The sequence below is a fragment of the Artibeus jamaicensis genome, unplaced genomic scaffold (genome assembly GCF_021234435.1).
Source record: "Artibeus jamaicensis isolate MK-2021 breed Jamaican fruit bat unplaced genomic scaffold, CSHL_Jam_final contig_548, whole genome shotgun sequence".
In the NCBI taxonomy this organism is placed as follows: Eukaryota; Metazoa; Chordata; class Mammalia; order Chiroptera; family Phyllostomidae; genus Artibeus; species Artibeus jamaicensis.
In genome coordinates, this window is record NW_026521883.1 from 13,827,027 (window position 1) to 13,846,854 (window position 19,828).

Here is a 19,828-nt window from a genome sequence, read left to right on the forward strand (position 1 = left end):
AAAATCTGATCACGTCTTTTCCAACCACAATGCTATGAAACTAGAAATCAATTACAAGCAAAAAAAAACCCCAAACAAACAAAATTGAAAAACACATGGGTGCTAAATAACATGTTAATAAACAATGAGTTAATAAATAAATCAAGGAAGAAATTAAAAGATACCTTGAGACGAATGAAATCGAAAACAACAATCCAAAAATCTATGGGTTACAGCAGAAGCAGTCCAAAGAGGGAAATTCATAGCAATACAAACTGACCTCAAGAAACATGAACAGTCTTTTTTTTTTTAATCTCAAATAAACAATCTAACCTTACCTAAAGAAACTAGAAAAAGAACAACAAAGTTTGAAATGAATAGAAGGAAGTAATAAAAATCACAGTTGAAACAATTTAGAGTCTAAAAAACAATACAAAAGATCAATGAAACTAAGAATGCTTTCAAATTTTCAAATTTTTTGAAAAATTAAACAACATTGATAAATCTTTAACTAGATTGTAAAGAAAAATAGAAAATCAAGATAAATAAAATCAGAAATGAAAAGAGAAGTGACAACTAATGCCACAGAAACACAAAGGACTCTCAGAAAATACTACGAACAATCTGTGTCACCAAATTGGATAATCTGGAATGAAGGAATAAATCCTAGGAGCTTATGAAGACTGAAACAAGAAGAAACAGAAATATCAGAACAGAGCAATTACAATCAAAATCTAATCACTAATTTAAAAACTTCCCAACAAACAAAAGTGCTAGATCTGATGGATTCAGAAGCAAATTATAGCAACCTGCAAAGAACTAACTCCTATCCTTCTCAAACTATTCCAGAAAATTCAAGAGGAGGGAAGACTCCCAAACTCACTTTACAAGGCCGGCATTATCCTGATTCCAAAACCTGATAAAGGCACAACAAAGAAAGATTATTGGCCTATATCCCTGATGAACATAGATGGAAAAATCCTCAACAAAATATTAGCAAGCTGTATTCAGTAGTACATTAAATGTATCATACAGTATGTTCAAGTGGGATTTATTCCTAGGATACAAGAATGGTTCAGTATCCACATATCAATTAATGTGTTAGACCACATAAACAAAATAAATGATAAAAAAGTATCTGATCATATCAATAGATGCAGAAAAACATTTGACAAAAATCCAGCACAATTTATGATAAACACTCTCAGCAAAGTGGGAATAGAGAGGACATACCACAGCATAATAAAGGCCATATATGGAAAACTCACATCTAACATTATACTTAACAGGGGAAAACTAAAACCATTTCCCTTAGGTCAGCAACAAGACAGGATTGTCCAGTTTCACCACTCTTGTTCAACATAGTACTGGGAGTCCTAGCCACAGCAATCAGACATGAAGAAGAAATAAAATGTATCCAAATTGGAAAGAAAGAAGTAAAATTCATTATTTGCAGAAAACATAATACTGTATAAAGAGAACCCTAGATTTTACCAAACATCTATTAGAATTGATAAATGAATTCAGTAAAGTAGCAGGATACAAAATCAATATTCAGAATTTTTTTTTGTAATTTTGTACACCAATAATGAACTATTAGAAAGGGAAACTAAGAAAACAATCCACCCTGACTGGTGTAGCTCAGTGGATTGAGCGCGGGCCTGCGAACCACACAATCGCGGTTTGATTCCCAGTCAGGGCACATGCCTGGGTTGCAGGTCAGTTCCCAGCGGGGGACTCATGAGAGGCAACCATACATTGATATTTCTCTCCTTCCCTTCCCCTCTAAAGATAAATAAATAAAATATTAAAAAGAAAAAAGAAAATTTTATTTATAGTTGCATCAAAAAAGGAAATAAAATATTTTGGAATAAACTTAATGAGGAAGTAAAAGAGCTGTATTAGGAAAATTATAGGACACTGAAGAAGAAATGAAAGAAAGTACAATTAAATGAAAGCATATACTGTGCTCAGGGATAAGAATTGACATCATTAAAATGTTTGTACTACCCAAAGCAATCTCTAGATTCAATGCAATTCCTATCAAATAGCAATAGAATTTTTCACAGAACTAGAAAAAACAATCCAAAAATATATATGGAATCACAAAAAAACTATGAATAGTTACAAGTATCTTGAGAAAGAGGAAGAAAGTCGCACATATCATGCTACTGATATCAAACTATACTACAAAGCTATAGTAATTAAAACAGCATGATACTGGATAAAAACAAACATAGATCAATGGAACAGAATATAGAATGTAGAATTAGACTCACACCTGTATGGTCAATTAATATATAACAAAGAGGCAAGAACATACAATGGGTTAAAGAGTCTACTCAGTAAATGATGTTGGGAAAATTGGACAGTTACGTGCAGAAAAAATGAAACTAGATCACCTTCTTACACCATATGCAACAGAAACCCAAAACGGATTAAATATATAAATGTAAGACTAAAAACAGTAAAACTACAAGAAAATATAAGCAGTAAATCTTTTATTTAAACATGTTTTAAATTTTAAAAATAGTTCTAAAGCCTTCATACTGTTTTCCATATTTCTGTTAGCAGCATTTTTTCTGACATATTTCCTCAGGCAAGGGAAACAATAGAAAAAATAAACAAATGGGACTACATCAAACTGAAAAGTTTTTGCATAGCAAAGGAAACCATTAATGAAAAAAACACAACCTACTGAATGTCAGAAGATAATTGCCAATGATACATCCTATGACGATACAAAATTTGCACAGAACTCATAACAACTCAACACCAAAAAAAAAAAATCAATCCAGTTAAAAACAAGAAAGAGCAGAGGACCTGATTAGACCTTTTGCCAAAGCAGACATACAGATGGGTAGTAGACTCATATATAAATATGAAAATAGTTTAACGTCAGTAATGATCAGAGAAATACAAATTAAAACCACATTGAATTATCTCCTCACACCTGTCAGCATGGCTACGATCAATAAATCAATAAACAGCCCTTGCTGGTGTAGCTCATTGGATTGAACTCGGGCCTGCAAACTAAAGGATTGCAGTTCAATTCCTAGTCAGGGCACGTGCCTGGGTTGTAGGCCAGTTCCCAGCAGGGGACACATGTGAAGCAACCATATATTGATATCTCTCTCCCTCTCTCTTTTCCTTACCCTCTTAACATAAATAAATAAAATCTTTTTAAAAAAATCAATCAATCAGTAATAAGTGTTGATGAGAATGTGGTAAAATGAGAAGCCTTGTGTGCTGTTGCTGGGAATGCAGACTGGTGCAGCCACAGTGGAAAACAATATGGAGATTCTTAAAAAAAAATGAAAAATAGAACTGCCTTATGACCCAGATTCCATCTGGATATATCTAAACAAAAACAAAACATTAATTCGAAAGAATATATGCACCCCTATATTCATTGCAGCATTACTTACAATATACAATATATGGAGCCAACCCAAGTGCCCATCAATATATGAGTGGATAAAAAGGTAGTGGTAGAAATTCAGTGGCCAAGATAGAGGCATTGGTAGACACACTGTGCCACCTCACACAACCAAAAGAAGGACAACAACAAATTTAAAATTTTAAAAAACAAAAAACAACTAGAACTGCCAGAAAATCAAACTGTATGGAAGTCCAACAGGCAAGGAGTTAAAGAAACATTCATCCAGACCTGTAGGAGGGGTGGAGATGGGCAGCTGGGGCAGAGAGGATGTGCAACAAGGTGGCGGCTGGCGGAGCAAACAGTCCCACATTCGACTGCAGGGAACAACTGGGGAGCGAGTCAGACCTTGCAACCCAGGGCTCCAGCTCCTGAAAATAAAGCCTCAAAGCCTCTGACTGAAAACACCTGTGGGGGGGTGCAGCAGCGGGCAAAACTTTCAGCCTTACAGGAGGGTTTGTTGGAGAAATTCACAGGCTCCTAGAATATACACAAAACCACCAATTCGGGAATTAGCACCAGAAGGGTCTAATTTGCTTGAGTAGAGGAGGATATGCCCAAAACCCCACAGAGAGCCAAGCAAGCAGCATTGTTCCCTTTTGGACCCCTCCCCCAAATACAGCAGGACAATGTAGTGACCTGGGTTGCCCTGCCCTGTCAAATGCCTAAGGCTCCGCCCCTTACAACCTAACAGGCTACTAAGACCAAAAAAAAAAAGGCCCCACTGAAAAATCAGATCAAAGCTCCAGAAAAAATGCAACGAAGTGACAAAGAGATAACCAACATTTCAGAGGCAGGGTTCAAAACACTGGTAATCAGGATGCTCACACAAATGGTTAAGTATGGTTGCAAAATCGAGGAAGAAGTGAAGGCTATGCAAAATGAAATAAAGGAAAATGTACAGGGAACCAACATTAATGGGAAGGAAACCAGGACTCAAATCAACAGTTTGGCACAGAAGGAAGAAATAAGCATTCAACCAGAAAAAATGAACAAACAAGAATTTTAAAAAATGAGGAGAGGCTTATAAACCTCCAGGACAACCTTAAACTTTCCAACATCTGAATCATAGGAGTACCAGAGGGAGAAGAAAAGCAAGAAATTGAAAACTTATTTGAAAAAATAATGAAGGAGAAACCTAATCTGGAAAAGGAAATAGACTTCTAGAAGTCCAGGAAGCTCAGAGAGTCCCAAAGAAGATAGACCCAAGAAGGAACCACATACCAAAGCACATCACAATGATATTACCCAGGATTAAAAATAAGGAAAGAATCTTCCAAGTAGCAAAAGGAAAGGAGATAGTTACCTACAAAAGAGTTTCCATAAAACTGTCAGCTGATTTCTCCAAAGAAACTTTACAGGCAAGAAGGGGCTGGAAAGAAGTATTCGAAGTCATTAAAGGCAAGGACCTACATCCAAGATTGCTCTATCCAGCAAAACCATCATTTAGAATGGAAGGGCAGATAAAGTGCTTCCCAGATAAGGTCAAGTTGAAGGAGTCATCACCAAGCCCCTATTGTATGAAATGTTAAAGGGACTTATCTAAGAAAAAGAAGATAAAAAATATTGACAACAAACTCACAACTATCAACAACTGAACCTAAAAAAAACAAAACAAAACAGAAACAAAAGTGAACTAGGCAAACAACTAGAACAGGAATAGAATCACAGAAATGGAGATCACATGGAGAGTTATCAGCAGGGAAGTAGAGGGGGAAGTGAGGGAAAGGGTACAGGAAATAAGGAGCATTATTGGTAGGTACAAAATAGGAGGAAGTTAAGAATAGTATAGGAAATGTAGAAGCCAAAGATCTTATATGTATGACCCATGAACATGAACTAAGGGGGCAGGGAGTTGATGCAGGTTGGAAGGGACGTTCAGGGAGGTGGGGGGAATGGGACAGTTGTAATAGCATAATCAATAAAATATATTTTAAAAAAGTGGTGTTACATGTATATAATGGGATATTACTTGGTCATAAAAAACAATGAAATCTTGCCCTGATTGGCATAGCTCAGTGGATTGAGCACGGGCCTGTGAAGCAAAGGGTCACTGGTTCGATTCCCAGTCAGGGCACATGCCTGGGTTGCAGGCCAGGTCCCCAGTAGGGGACACATGAGAAGCAACCACACATTCATGTTTCTTTCCCACTCTTTCTCCTTCCTGTCCCCTCTCTCTAAAAATAAATAAGTAAAATATTTAAAAAACAACAATGAAATCTTACCATGTGTGACAGCAAGGACGAACCTACAGTATATTATGCTAAGTGGAATAATCAAATAGGGAACAACCAATACCACATGATATCACCATATTTGGAATCTAAAGAACAAAAGTCAAAGAATAAACAAAATAGAAGCAGACTCAGATGCAGAGAGCAGACTGATGATTTTCAGAGTGGATGGGTGTTTGTGGTCTGGGTGAAAAAGGTGAAGGGAGTAAGAATTACACATTGGTAGTTAGATGTGCAGTACAGCAGAGTGAAGAACATAGTCAATAATATTGTAATAACTGTATGGCGCCAAGTGGGTACTTGAAATACCTGGAGATCATTTTGTAAAATATGTGATTGTCTAACAACCACTATGCTCTACCCCTCACACCAATACAAAAGGATATTGAATGTAAAGTATAATTTAAAATTTAAATTTAAAAACACATCATTAATTGCCTGTAAGTCAGAGTTTGAATATATCATTAGAGTGGTTGAAGGAAGAGGTGGAAGTGACATCAGATGGGATTATGGGTAATTTCATTTAAAAAATAGACACAAAGTCTAAAAAATTTATATATTTCCATTTAATAAATTTTAAATTTCCATTTTATAAATTTTATTATTTGTCAAATATATTATGAAATATTTCAGACATGACTTTCAAAATAATACGGTGAACACCAGTGTACTAGCACCTAGCTTAAAAAGGAAAGTATTACCAACAATCATTCTTTTTCATTTAATTTTTAAAAATGCAACGTCTTGTCTTTATACAATTTCCCCTTTGTCCCAGGTTGCTCTACAAGAAAACTGAACATTTTGATGTCTTCTTCGGAGCTTTAGCTTTTATAGAACAATTTTGAGTTGTGTATAAGTGTGTCACATTAGAGCCGTGGTTCTCAACCGTGACCATATATAAAAATCACCCAGACTGTTTAAAACTGCTTAGGTCTGGGTGCCATTTCCCGGAAACTCTGATTTGTTTGTCCTACAAGACACTGGACATCAGCATTTCTTAAAGGCTCCCCATGTCTTTCTCACAGGAGAGCAAGGATTCAAACCACTTCTAAAAGGACTTGGGAATTTGCCACTTACAACATCTGCCCTTCCCAGATGTGATGCCCTGTTTGGTTTCATTTCACGGCTTCTTGATGGAGAACGGTGGGGAGTGGGGGTTACATGGACAGACCCTGAATTATTCCCTCCAGAAAAACATGCTGAAAAAAAAAAAGGTGGTGAAGAAAGGCCACAAGGGGAAGAAGCACAGGGGTTCTTGCTCAGCAAGCTTTACTCAGGACCCACTGTAAATCGAGTTAGTAGTTGGTGCTTCTACCCTATGTCTGGTGCTTCTGGGTGCTTGTTTTAGGGTTTACTTAGGGAAGGGGATGGGGAGGAGTCTTCAGATTAAGACAAATAGACCATTCGAGGGTAGCTTTTGTAGCCTTTCTGTTACACAGAATCGGCAAGTAACTTAACTAGAGCTCAGCAGGTTCTGGGTGCTGTGGCAGTAGGGAAAAATATGCAGTGTGCTTTTGTCCATATTGAGTTTATGGTTCCAGTCTGACTTGCGGCCTGGCAGGATTCAGCTCTGAGATGGGTGGAATTCATCTGCATACATGTTTTTTAAACACTGCAAGTGAAGACAGTTAGTCTGGGCATGCTTTCCGGTGTGACCCTTGGCCACACCCCTCCTTCTCGCCCACACTGTCATCTTTTCCTTCATTTACGTTTACCCCTGTGGACCTTTCTGAGGAGTGGAGGGAAGTCTACTCTGAGGAGTAGACGCTAATGAGAAAGGGAAATGTCATTTACTTAATCTGGGCACCTTTTCCAGCTAAATTCCAAGGCCTTATTCTCCTTTGTTCCCTATTAGAATTTAATGTAAAAGGAAATAATTAACCACCACAGTAACAAAAATCCCCGCACCCACACTAGCTGGAATTAACTTTATTTATAATCAGGTGTTCTTATTTTATATAAGAAATTTAGATCCTCCAGAGGTAAAAGGGATTGCTTTTACTCAAAGCCAATAAAATAAGTCTGTCAGAGGGAAATTCTGCTTCTTCTGAGAGAGGCTGATACAGAGTTCAGTCTTGTTAGATCGAAGGGACCATGTGATTGTCCCATTCTTTACAGCTTCTGGCTTAGCAAGCAAACCCCTACCTGGGGACAATGGGCAAGGCATATAACAAATCCTTATTGAGTCAGGCTCAAATAATAGCTTCTCTCGATGCAGGATTGAGTGATTGGACAGGAGTAGGGCTAGTCTGATAGGAAGACTTGAGGAAATCTAAACCAGAACTGGGAATAATTCAGAATGTATCTGTCATTAACGACTTTTCCTGAATTATGTACTGTATCTAAAGCCTATTTAGAACATGTTTTTGTTTACTTACCACTAAAGGAAATCCTTACCTTTCTTGCAGGGAAAATACTTTGAAATCCAGTTCAGTCCAGGTGGGGAACCAGATGGCGGAAAGATCTCCAACTTCCTTCTGGAAAAATCTAGGGTGGTGATGAGGAACCCTGGAGAGCGGAGTTTTCACATATTTTACCAGGTTTTCCTTCATATTTTTCCTACTTCCTTGTTCCTTCTTCGTGTGTGTGTGTGTGTGTGTGTGTGTGTTTTCCTGTCAACTCTCAGGTTTAGACAATGTAGTCTGGCAAGCCAAGGAGTGTCTATCACAGTGGTACGTGTAAGTCACTGAACTTACAAGAAGTTTGGGAATGAATGACCCTGATCATAAAGGAGAGTAAGTTCTGGATGGGGTGAGAAGACAAAAGTTCCCCAACAGTTTAATAATTAGCGAAATGTTGATATGACCTCAAAACAAAATTTTGATTCTTTGCTAAATAAAGACTCACGTGGGGAGATTTGATTGGACTGGTCAGGAGAAAGATGTCACTCAGGAAGTTCTGTGTAACCTGCAAGGGGAGACGGCTCAGGCAGGTCAGGTGGCCGGGACAGAGCAGGGGCCCTGTGAGCCAGGTTTCAACCAGTGTGGGATGAAGACTCAAAATGGGCTACGGTTCTCCCCTTCCCTCCTCTCCCCTCCCTCCCCTCCCCACCCCTCCCCGCCCCTCCCCTCCTTTTCACCAGTTATCCCCTGTTTACCCTCTCTTACTTCCCCCATTGGCTATGGATCTTTAATGCTAGGTCAGAAAGTTTTGACTTAGATACGTAGAAGCCATGGAGACTTGTGGGCTAGAGGAGTGTGGAAGATGCTTTTAAATTTTGTCCCTGTCTTCAGTGGTCATCTGATTCAAGTGGTTATTAAAATACTTTTAAGTGTTTTAAAATTATATCACAAGTTGGCTACCCCAAGTAGAGCAGAAATCCGTAGACAGTTTACATACAAGTTTACATATTAGCATTTCATATATTGGGGATCCACATTAGATTTTCATTGAAGAACGCCCTGCAGCTATTTTTTATTTTGTTCCAGCTTAAAGATCACGGTATTAGAAAGAGGTTAAACTGTGTTGGTAGCTCAAGTTTAGTCTTATCAGTTGCATAGATATCTTAGATGATGACAAACAGTTCTTCTTAGTTGGTAACTGTTGAAAGAATATCTAAATGACCAAAAGCTTTTGTGAATTCAGTAATATGTACTTTTAATTGTATTAATCAAAGCAGCACATACAGATGATTGAAAAATAATTTCGTGTATCACACACATAGTACATTATTTACTAAGCACTAGAGCAAAGTTTATAGTTGTTTCTAGGACCCTTTTCAATAAAAGCCAGCCCATTGCCCACCATACCCTGCCTCAGAAGTCCTCTACCCAGAGGATAGAAACTACCAGACTAGGGGCTGTGGAAGTGATGAGCTTTGAAGATTCTGACATGAAGCCGAAGCTGTGAAATTGATGAGACTCCTGTGGGAGTGAGCATGGAGAGGAAACCATGCATACACAGGACTGTCTGCAGATTGGGGAACCAGGGAGGGCGTTAGGGGAGGAAAGGCAGGGGAAGGCCCGGGGGCTGCGAAGGGGGATCAGTGCTCAGAGCTCCTGCAGGTGAGGCATGGGGCAGAGGTCTGGGGACCAAGAAGGGGCTGGTGAATGCGTGTAGCCACTGCAAAGTAATCACAGAAGCCATTTCATCAGAATGGTGAGGGGAGGAGCCAGGGTGCAGGTGGTGAAGTAGATTCTGCAGCTTGAAGAAGTTCGCTGAGCCGAGGAAAAGTTTCTACAGAAGGCAGAGCACACCATGCGTTTGTAAGTGGAAGAGAGTGAGAGCAGGATATTGAAGATACAGCTGAGGGGGGCTATGCACTGTGGATGGGGAGGAGACTGAGAACGAGGTAAGGACAAGTTTTTTCTCAGATAACAACACGGAAGAGAAAGCTAGAAAGAGGGTGGCACAAAAAGATTTCAAAGAGACTAGGGAGAAAACTAAGGGAACCCCATGTCATGCGATGGCCTAGAACTTCTCGGCGATGGAAATGAGGTTCCCCATTTTGGGGGTGTGTTGCCGTGTTGCCGTGAGGAATTTGACCACAATGGAGAAGTGTAGATGGGAACTGTTTCTATTTTCCTAAATCCTGTTGGGTTGGAGATGGCAGGGTGCTAGAGCTGGCTTGCATGGGCTGTGCAAATCTGTTTCCATCTCTTAATTCACTGACTCTTTCTTAATAGTTTGAAATCAGTCAGGGTAGGAGTATTTACACCATGAAAACTGGCAAACACTGCAAACCCATCTTCCCCACAAGAGTTGATGGTTAAACATATCTAGCACATCCATGATGGGAGAAATTTGTGAGCGTCTTGCTCAGACCTAAGGTGCAGATAGATACCAGAAGTGGAGCGAAAAGCCGAGGACAGTCATTTGGTTTGGGGGTGCGGGACCTGAGTGGTTTTCTAATATGCATCCTGCAATGAGAAGCATGGAGGGGCCGTCTGCACTTTAAACACTCATAAGCCAGTCAAGCAGGAATGAAGTAATTATAATCTGGCCAAGTTTCCACTTGAGGGATCTCGCCACCGAAGCACTGCAGGCCTTTTGCTTACTAGACAAAGGAAACTTCTCTGGTCTTGCAGGTCTGATCAGAGAGTTAAGAACCAGAACTTGAAGAGATGACTTTGGGCTGCCACAAGTAGAGCAGAAATCCTGAAACCCCATCATATTTTAGAGATGAGGATCACGGATCATTCTGGAGAGCAGGGCTAGAAAATCCCATTGCTTGTGCTTGGGGTGGAGGCAGCAAGAACCATGAGGTGCCTTTGAGTACTTGGAGGGTCACATCTCATCCACACCTCACTTTCTCTTGCTGCAGCTCATCGAGGGGGCCTCTGCGGAACAGAAGCACAGCCTTGGCATCACCAGCATGGACTATTATTACTACCTGAGCCTCTCTGGGTCCTACAAGGTAGATGACATCGATGACAGGCGGGAGTTTCAGGAAACTCTGGTAAGTGCTGGCATGGTGCCAGAAAGGCTTTGCTCTGCAGATGGGATATGGCTTCCGGGATATGGAAAGGGCCGTGAAGGCTAGCCAAGCCAAGGACAGTGTGAGGTTTCCACCTCCTTCTGCTCTACGTGATCCATTTCATAAAACACATGTTTCGGCACCCTGAAATAGCCACCTGCCCAGTTGTCAAAGGACCACTTAACAATTCTTCAGATGGATAAAGCAAAAAGCAACAGGGAATGCATCACTACCCCCCTGCAGGAGCTCTGATGAAAAGACAGAATCTATTGTGGATAATATATTTACCATTCCTATTTGCTGGCAACTTGCACAGTTGTCAGGCTGTTTCCTTAGAGAGGCAAAGCAGAGCTCTCTTATGATCTTAATGAGGTTTAGAAATTTTGAAACACCTTCAGGCTTTTCTCCACCCATGCTCTCTTCACCTCTGCACTGTACAGGTCGGAGTGCGATCTCTCTCCACGCTCTTCACGTGGTGTGTACGTTATGGTACCAAGGGTGAACCCAGGCAGGTTACCGAGGGGTCACATCCTCCAGGAAACAACTTAATAAGTCAATGGAGAACTTTGTGGAGGAGGGTTGGTCACCCACTTAGCCAAAAGGAGTGCACCACCAGTGCCCTTTGAATCAGCTACCAGCCAGGCTCATCGTCAGCCCAGATCCAGAAGCAGTTGGGAGACCCTGGCATTTGGAGGGACATTTGGAAGGAAGCTGATAGTTGTTCCTTAAAGGGTCAGGATGTTACTCCTGGGTGCCAGGAAAAGAGAGGACATCAAAAAGGCCGTGTGGCCCCGAAGGAGCTGGGTGAAGCAATGTAGGTAAAGGGCCTGCATTGTTCTAAGGGTATAGTTCCTTTAGGAGATGGATATTGAAGACTCAAGCCTTTCAGCTGCCTTTATTGAATTTTGTGGACCTCAGAAATAAGACTTTCTGGTGATGTTTGTATTTGATCTCTTGGGGATTTACAATCAAGATCTTTTTTGAAAGTCCAAGCTATTCTCAGTCCTCCCAGTGAAGGGAAAGACCTCTGAGTCTATTTGGAGCAGCTGGACACAGCGCGAGTGTCCTTGGAGGGAGAGCGGTGGCACCAGATCACAGCAAGGGATGAGGACAGACTTGTTGACTTTGGGTGCAGCTGCTGCTGCAGCTGAGTACCTTTCCTCCCGCAGCTCTCTGTGCCCTTATTCCTGGAGGACTGCGTGCTCTCTAGGGACAGAACCACCTTCCCAGCACGATTTTGAGACTTAAGAAGGATGTGTGAGTGCGTTGGTCAGGGATAATGTCTTCTGTGGACGTCTAGCTGCCATCGCTGGCTGAGCCGCATACTGCTGCCCCACCCAGCCTAAGCCTGGGCTCCTTCATCATGTACGCATTAAGCTGGTGACCAGTCTGTGTGGGTAATTTTTCTTTTTCCCTCCAGCACGCAATGGATGTGATCGGGATCTTCGCGGAGGAGCAGACCCTGGTGCTGCAGATAGTAGCAGGCGTTCTCCACCTGGGAAACATCAGCTTTAAAGAAGTTGGCAATTATGCCGCAGTGGAGAGTGAAGAGTGTGAGTAGCTTTGGCTCAAGGTTGTTGGAGGAGGGAAAACCATTGTTTGGCTCCATCGGAAGTAACCCACTGCTTTCCTTTGCTTACATCTCAACCCGGGTATCTCGGGAAGAGATGAGAAGTCATATGGGTCCTGCTGTGGCAGAACAGAAGGGCCCGTGAGCGTCCAGGCCTCTCCAGCACCTGCCCCTCTCCTACCACATCCCACATTAACTGAGCCAGAGCTACACCCAGGCCATCAATGAATGTGTTTCAGTTTATCATTAACATCGGAGAAGCAGAATTTCACATCTAGGCTTAAAAGTAAAGTGATACTTTAATGAAGATTAGAGTAATAGCTGAATAACTCAAAAGATTTGTCTGCCAACAAAAATCTTTTCTGTGACTGATTGTTAGGGTCTACATTTGCCTAAAGATCATGAAGAGCAAGTGGTGGGCTACATGTGAATATAGAAAGCTCACAGATTCAGTTTGTCCCATGGGTTGAATGAGATTGGATTTCTGAAAATGGGGGGAAAAAAGGACGTTGACTGTGGTGTTGATATGGCTAATGATCACCTTTAATGGTCGCCTCTGTAGCAGTCAGAACCTGAAGACCTGAATGATCATTTTTGCTCTGAGAATAAATCAAGTTTTCCCTGCAGAGATGCTATTGATGTGCAGGGCACAGTCCACCACACGCACCGTGGTGGGTGACTGCAGCCTCTCTCCCATCAGACAGCTTCCCAGGCTGCTTTCAGAAGCCACCCACCCATCCTTCAAGCACCCAGGAAGACATTTCTTCCTTTCTCAGCATTCTTCAAGGATGATAAATTTAGAGGCTTAGTAATAAATAGTATCCCACTCATTGCTGACAGTGCAGTGAGGCTATTTCCATTCCAAATAAGGTTCCTTTTTATATTTTTGTTTTCTTTTGTGATAAAAAGGGAAGTTCTGCTAACTTCCGATGTCCATCTGATAAAGAAAGAGCAAGACGAATTATGTTTACAAGGGAAAGGAATGGGATGGAAAACAATAAATTTACAGGGTGTCCAGAGTTTAGAAACATGGCCTAGCAATAATAACAGTAATAACTCTGTTTCCAGACTTTGTGGACATTGCCCCTTCCATTTAACAAATGCGTGTGTGTGTGTGCTGGAGAGCCATTAACACGCTCGGCCTTTCAGCTCTGTCAGTGTTGGTTTCTTGGTGGTTTCTGTGGAAGGGGCTGGATTGCTCTGGCCTTTGTGGATTGTGCCAGCTTTAGTGCCCCTTTATGCTGGAGAAGAGAGGCACGGCTCCGACACAGCTAGCATTTCCCCATATACTTGAGCCAAGAAGTAGCCTCCCCCGCCCGCTGAGTCTAGACGCAGGATCGGCAAGTGCTTGATTGGAGGGGGTGGAGTTGATGGTGAGTGAGATGTGGGAAAGGTGTGCTTGAAACCAAAGAGGTGTAACAAAGATAAGTGTCCTCTTGCTGGTACTTTCTTTCCTGTTCCCTCGGTAACACCCTGATGTGCTCCAGGTGGGCGCCCTGTCCAAGCTCTCCACGCTCCCACTTTGCCAGTCAGCTTGTTGTTCCCTTCCAGGCAGGGAGCCAGGGTTTCCTCTCTCTTCCTTTGCTTTCATGGGATATGTGTTCCAGAGCAACTACACATACTCATGTTTCCCACTCTTGTGCCTTCATGGGCACATACAACATAATCTACATTCTGTCCTGAAGATTACTTTGTATTAATTCGCTGAGGAGCTCCATCTTTTCTATAGCTGCATAGCATTTCATTGTTTGGCAGTTTTTTAATTTATTAAACTAATCATCTGCGAGTGGACATTAAGATGGTTTTAGGTCTTCTGCTGTTACAACACTGAATGAGTACTACTAAAATGGAGAACCTGGCTTGTGCTGTGTTTCTGATATTTGAGTATCTCAGCCGAATAAATTTGTAGAGGGCAGTGCTAGCCCATGTTTTTATCATGGAAGAAAGCAAACTTTCTCTAGCTATTGTAGCGGGGGGAAATGGCGAGATTCCCATCACAGCTGAAGCAAAATAGTCATTAATAATGACAAGTTTTGTTGTTACCTAACCTTCGACTGCTGGAGCTATAGAATTTCCTGAGTCAAACCTTTACATCGCTGAGAGGTCAAACACACCTTCACCTGGGCACTGGTGCCCCGTCATTGCCAAAACACTGAGATGGCATTTTGAAAACAAGTCTTGCCCAAAAGATATTAAATCCAAATTAACCTAAGAATTTTGTTGGAGGAAAATAATACAACATAAAATTAATGGGGAGCACAAGCAGCAATGCCCTCATTTGCGCTGTTAATTTTTATTCTTTAAAAAAGTTTTTTACTTTGCCATTTCTTGTAAATGGAAATATTAAATCTGACTTTGTTTTACTCTTTAAGGCACTAGTAGAACTCTACCTGCATTACCAAAATCTGCTGAAACATTGCTTTCTAGCAGGTTCTTTTATATTCCTCATAATTCTGATTAACTATACCAGACTCGACCTATACCTAGACTTCATCAGCATGTTTAATTTAATCATGGCCTGCTCCGTCCTCTGCCTCCCCAAGGCCGCCGAGCGTCCACGCTGCTCTTATCCAGCCCCAGTGGCATATACGCTCATGGAAATTCACCGCCCGGGAAGTCTATAGGAACAGCCCTATAATTTCAGCACCAGGGCAGCCACTGAAGAAAATATGAGGTCATAAAAGGTTATTCTTGAAACACATGGCATGGATTTTTTTCAAAGCAAGTACTGGATTTCCTCTCTAGACTTCTTTACTGTTTCCCTAAGCTGTGGTTCTGATTCTTGGCCAAACTCCATGCCTTGTTTTCCGAGTGCCTGTGGTCCTTCACTGGTGCCCTCTGCTACAGAAGAGGTGTGAGCCATGGAAGTGTGTACCGCATGTTTCTTTTTCCGTCTCGTCTGTCTGTTTTGTCTCAAGGACCCAGAGACTTAGCCCATATTGTTGTATTTCCTTAGCTATGATCATAAAGATAATGGCATAAACTTTTTCACCAAATATTTGAACCTCGTCCCCACGTTGGCATGCTTATGGGTTTGGCAGAAGCTCACGTTTACAAAACAGACAAAGTGGGGCTAATTGTTTGTTGTATCAAACCATTCATGGTGTAGTTACCATGAAGAGGGAGGGGTCCTGGTGAGTGTACTGTAGACCAGGGAACACCACTGTGTCCAGTGAGATATGCATGCACATGACTATCTGCCTGGTGATGATGGAGGGAATCAACATTGTAGCTTCCCTTAGTGAACCTCTTACATGTCAGACACTTTGGTGAGTGGCTCTTACCAAACAACCCTACATGTGTCCAATCTTAAGTCTTTGCCGTGTGCAAAGGTAAGGTGCTGTTTATTGGAAGACACATCCAGGTTCCTAAACATACTTGTTAATATTCAAACTAAAGTAAAGCAGGGTAGGAAGAGGGTAAAGAGGGTCAAATATAAGGTGACAGAAAGAGACTAGACTTTGGATGGTGAACACATAATGAATTATGCCAATGATGTATTGTAGAATTGTACACTTGAAACTTAACCAATGTCACTCCCCAAAATTTAATTTAAAAAAACTCACAGGAATGGCATTGGCAAATTAGTGCACTTGATTTTGTTCACATGCCCTTTGTGAAAAAGGAAGCCCTCTGCTAGTCAGAGCGTTTCTGTGAGATGCTCACGTAGATAATATATACCTAGTTCTGGCATCACAGTTCTTCAAAATGCAATCACTGACTTCATCTCATTGGAAGGTATATACTAAGAAATGTCAGCCTGTTCGTTCTAACACCATCTGTGAAACTCGACAGATTATCCTGTAGTGGGAGGCTTGTGAGTTTTGAGCATTATCATAATAAGGCTTTTAACAAAATGCATTTATCAAAGAATTTTGGTAAAGCTTTATGCAGAAAAGAAGATTCATATTCCAGTTTAGAATTTTGATTTGTGCCCATAAAAATCTTTTATTTATATTGGAAAAAGTCTGAGGATCCTTTCATTCCCAAGGATGGTGTCACTTACATTAGTGTGTTTGAACCAGAGGGGGAAATTCCCATTTATATCACTAACCCTCCTCTGGGAGAGTTTCTCGGCCTCAACAAGTTGCTGGGCCACGGGAGCCTCGGCTTTGCTGCCCGAAAGCCACAAACTACATGACTCCATGTCCGCAGGATGGGGCCAATAGGCTATGGTGTGAACAGCGCTAGCACCCTCCATTTCATCCAGTACATCACGCGCAAAGAAATCTGCTTGTAACACCCCCTCCCGAAGCCGTCCAGGCCCCTCTGACTGCAGCCCGAATATCTCAGACCATTCTGTGACTTCCAGTATTGGGATTTGTCCTAAGCTTTCAATCATCTGCCTTAACTTCCCACTGTAGCCAGTGTCGGTCTGCTCGCTATACCTGGACCACGTCTCTTACATTCCTGCTTCCTCCCCTTTACACATTCCGTTGTCCTGTCTCTCCTCCTGCATCTACACAGATCCTGTCCACGCTTTTGGACCTCGCCCAACCCCACATCTTCCTTGATGCCCCCAACAAGGAGTAACATCTTTCTGATCAAAATTCCTCCTGGACTTCATTGTCTGTCTGTGTCACAAATTTAACTTTTCATAGGCTCCTTTATTTGGCAGGCTGCTTTTGTCTCCCCTAGATTATCTTTAGGATGTCTTCAATATTTTGTGTCCTGTCCTATCTCCAGTAACCCTACGCAAGGTGACTACTCAGAAATATGGGACTGGTTGTAATGGTTAGTTTGATAATGCCAGGTGCTTAAAGCTCTTTGGGATTGATGCCATGAAACACTGTGTCAGAAAGGAAGAAAACAATACTTAGAGCCAAAAAAATGTTTCTTGATTTAGTTCCTTCCAGCTGTCTTGATGCAAGCTCAGAGAGATGTCCATTTTAGGCATTCATCTGTGATCTCAGCAGGGGTATAGGTTTGCCACCCTTCTTGGTTCACTGGTTTGTATTATTGGAAGTCTTGGTCATCAGAGGAATTGACTCATGAATGCAACAATGGGGGAAAACAAAGCGGATGGATGTGTGTGGGATTGCTGATAAGCGTCTTCACTGGACAGAAAGTTCTTGGGGACGAAAGATGGCATTTTGTGTGTGTACACGCGCAGCCCACTGTTTGCGATACACATTGTTAAAATCCTGCGTGACATTCTTGGTTTATTTTGTTTTCTATAGTTTTGGCTTTCCCTGCATATCTCCTGGGGATAAACCAGGACCGATTGAAGGAAAAGCTAACGAGCCGGCAGATGGACAGCAAGTGGGGAGGCAAGTCAGAGTCCATCCACGTGACCCTCAACGTGGAGCAGGCCTGTTACACCAGGGACGCGCTCGCCAAGGCCCTGCACGCCCGGGTCTTTGATTTCTTGGTAGATGTAAGTAAACACAGGGGGACACTGGCGATGCTTCATATCGTAGCCAGAAAGAGTTAAAACTACTGAAGGTTTGTGTTCATGTTTTGGCTCATTTTTTTAGCCATTACCTTACTACTCCCATTTTTACCACGTAATCCTGGGATCCTTGAGTCCTATGTTTACTTCTGAATTACCCCAAGATACTAATATGGCAACAGCCTCTTGTGGACAGTATAAAGGGTAGGGCAAGGTAGCTTCATAGTTATTTGTATGGAAAACAATACAACAATCAATAAATAATAATACAAGAATAAACTCTGTGATTCATGTACTCACAGCTGTAAACCCACTTTCGCCCAACCCTGTACTTATGGAGGCAGGACTGAGGACCAGGAAAGCAGAGGCCCCGTGGTCGTGCAGCTGTCTGGATTTTGAGCCTGAAGATGTAGGAATGTTGTATATGCCATCCCTCACTGTGTCATGAATTAGTTCAAAACCTAGTGGCTTGCACAGTAGACACATATTCTCTCATTTGGGAAGTGACTTGGCTGGGTGGTTCTGATTCGGGGGTGGGCGGTAGTCAAGATGCTGGTGGGAGCTACAGTCATCCCGAGACTTGATCAGAGTTGAGGACCTGGTTCCAAGATGACACACTCCCAAGGCTGTGAGCAGGACACCTCAGGGCCTTGTTGCACACTTTCTTTTGAGCCACTTGAATATGCTCACAACATGGCAGTTGGCTTCCCCCGAGTGAGTGATCTAGGAGAGAGCAAGGCAGACATCACAAGGCATTTACTCATAATGTCCTCATCCTGGACTCAAGGATTGCCACTCTGCAATATTCTGCCTGTTGGAAGCATGTCACTCGGTGCAGCCCACACATGAGTGGAGGGAAATCAAGCTCCACCATCTGAGGGCGGGGTGTCGGACTTTGTGTACCACCAGCCCTCCATAGCTGTGGAATCCACACTCAGCCGATCACGGATCAAAAATACTCGAAAAATTAATAAATGTTATGTTGTTGCTGACTATGTAGTTAGGCCTGACTATGTGTTAGACACAACTATGGCTGTGTCTGTACCTAAACATGTACAGGCTTTTTTCTTGTTATTATTCCCTAAACAATATAGTGTAATAGCTGTTTATGTAACATTTACATTGTATTGGACATTTTAAGTGATACAGAGACGATTTTAAGTTTACGAGAGGATGCGTCTAGTTGTAGGACTATACCGTGCCCTGTTACATAAGGGACCTCAGCATCCGTGGACGTGATATCCCCGGGGGTCCTGGATCCACTCCCCTGCGTAATCTGTATTTTAAACCCATCGCAGATTCTAGATTGTAAAACTACCACAGATATGTTTTAATGATGGGATAATCATATACACACACTTACATGCACATTTGCATATGTATACATACTTATCTATATATACCTCAGAGCGATCCTGAAATTGGTCTCTCAGCGGTGTAGCACTGCCAGTGACAGTCTGTGTAAACCACCGCAGCCTCTGAATGGGAGGACAATAATAGCAGACACTTATATAGCACTTACTATGTGCCAGATTCTGCTCTAAGTACTTTAGGGGAAAAAAGACCTCATTTAATGCTTACAGCAAGCCTGTGACTTAGGTATGATTATCTCTGTTTTACAGATAAGCTGAGGCTCAGAGAGGTTAAGGAACTTACCTAAGGTCACAACACTATTAAGCAATAGATCTGGGAATCAAGCGCCGATAACTCACAGTGCTCCAGCTCTTCTACTTCTCTGCCTTTTATATAACCAAGGTAGAGAGAGCCCTATGGAAACCATAGTCAAGGGCCGTTGGAC

General features: G+C 41.9%; 1 protein-coding gene across 2 annotated transcripts in view; it reads left to right on the forward strand.

The window, feature by feature from the left end:
• The window catches only part of MYO1E (myosin IE), a 206,054-nt gene that overhangs the window by 119,134 nt on the left and 67,092 nt on the right, over positions 1 to 19,828 (forward strand). For both annotated transcript variants that reach the window (XM_037151034.2, XM_053670099.1), the window contains 4 exons: positions 8,061 to 8,192; positions 10,916 to 11,050; positions 12,489 to 12,621; positions 17,819 to 18,015. In XM_037151034.2, the coding sequence (XP_037006929.1) occupies positions 8,061 to 8,192; positions 10,916 to 11,050; positions 12,489 to 12,621; positions 17,819 to 18,015 (597 nt within the window). The remainder of the gene's footprint in view (positions 1 to 8,060; positions 8,193 to 10,915; positions 11,051 to 12,488; positions 12,622 to 17,818; positions 18,016 to 19,828) is intronic.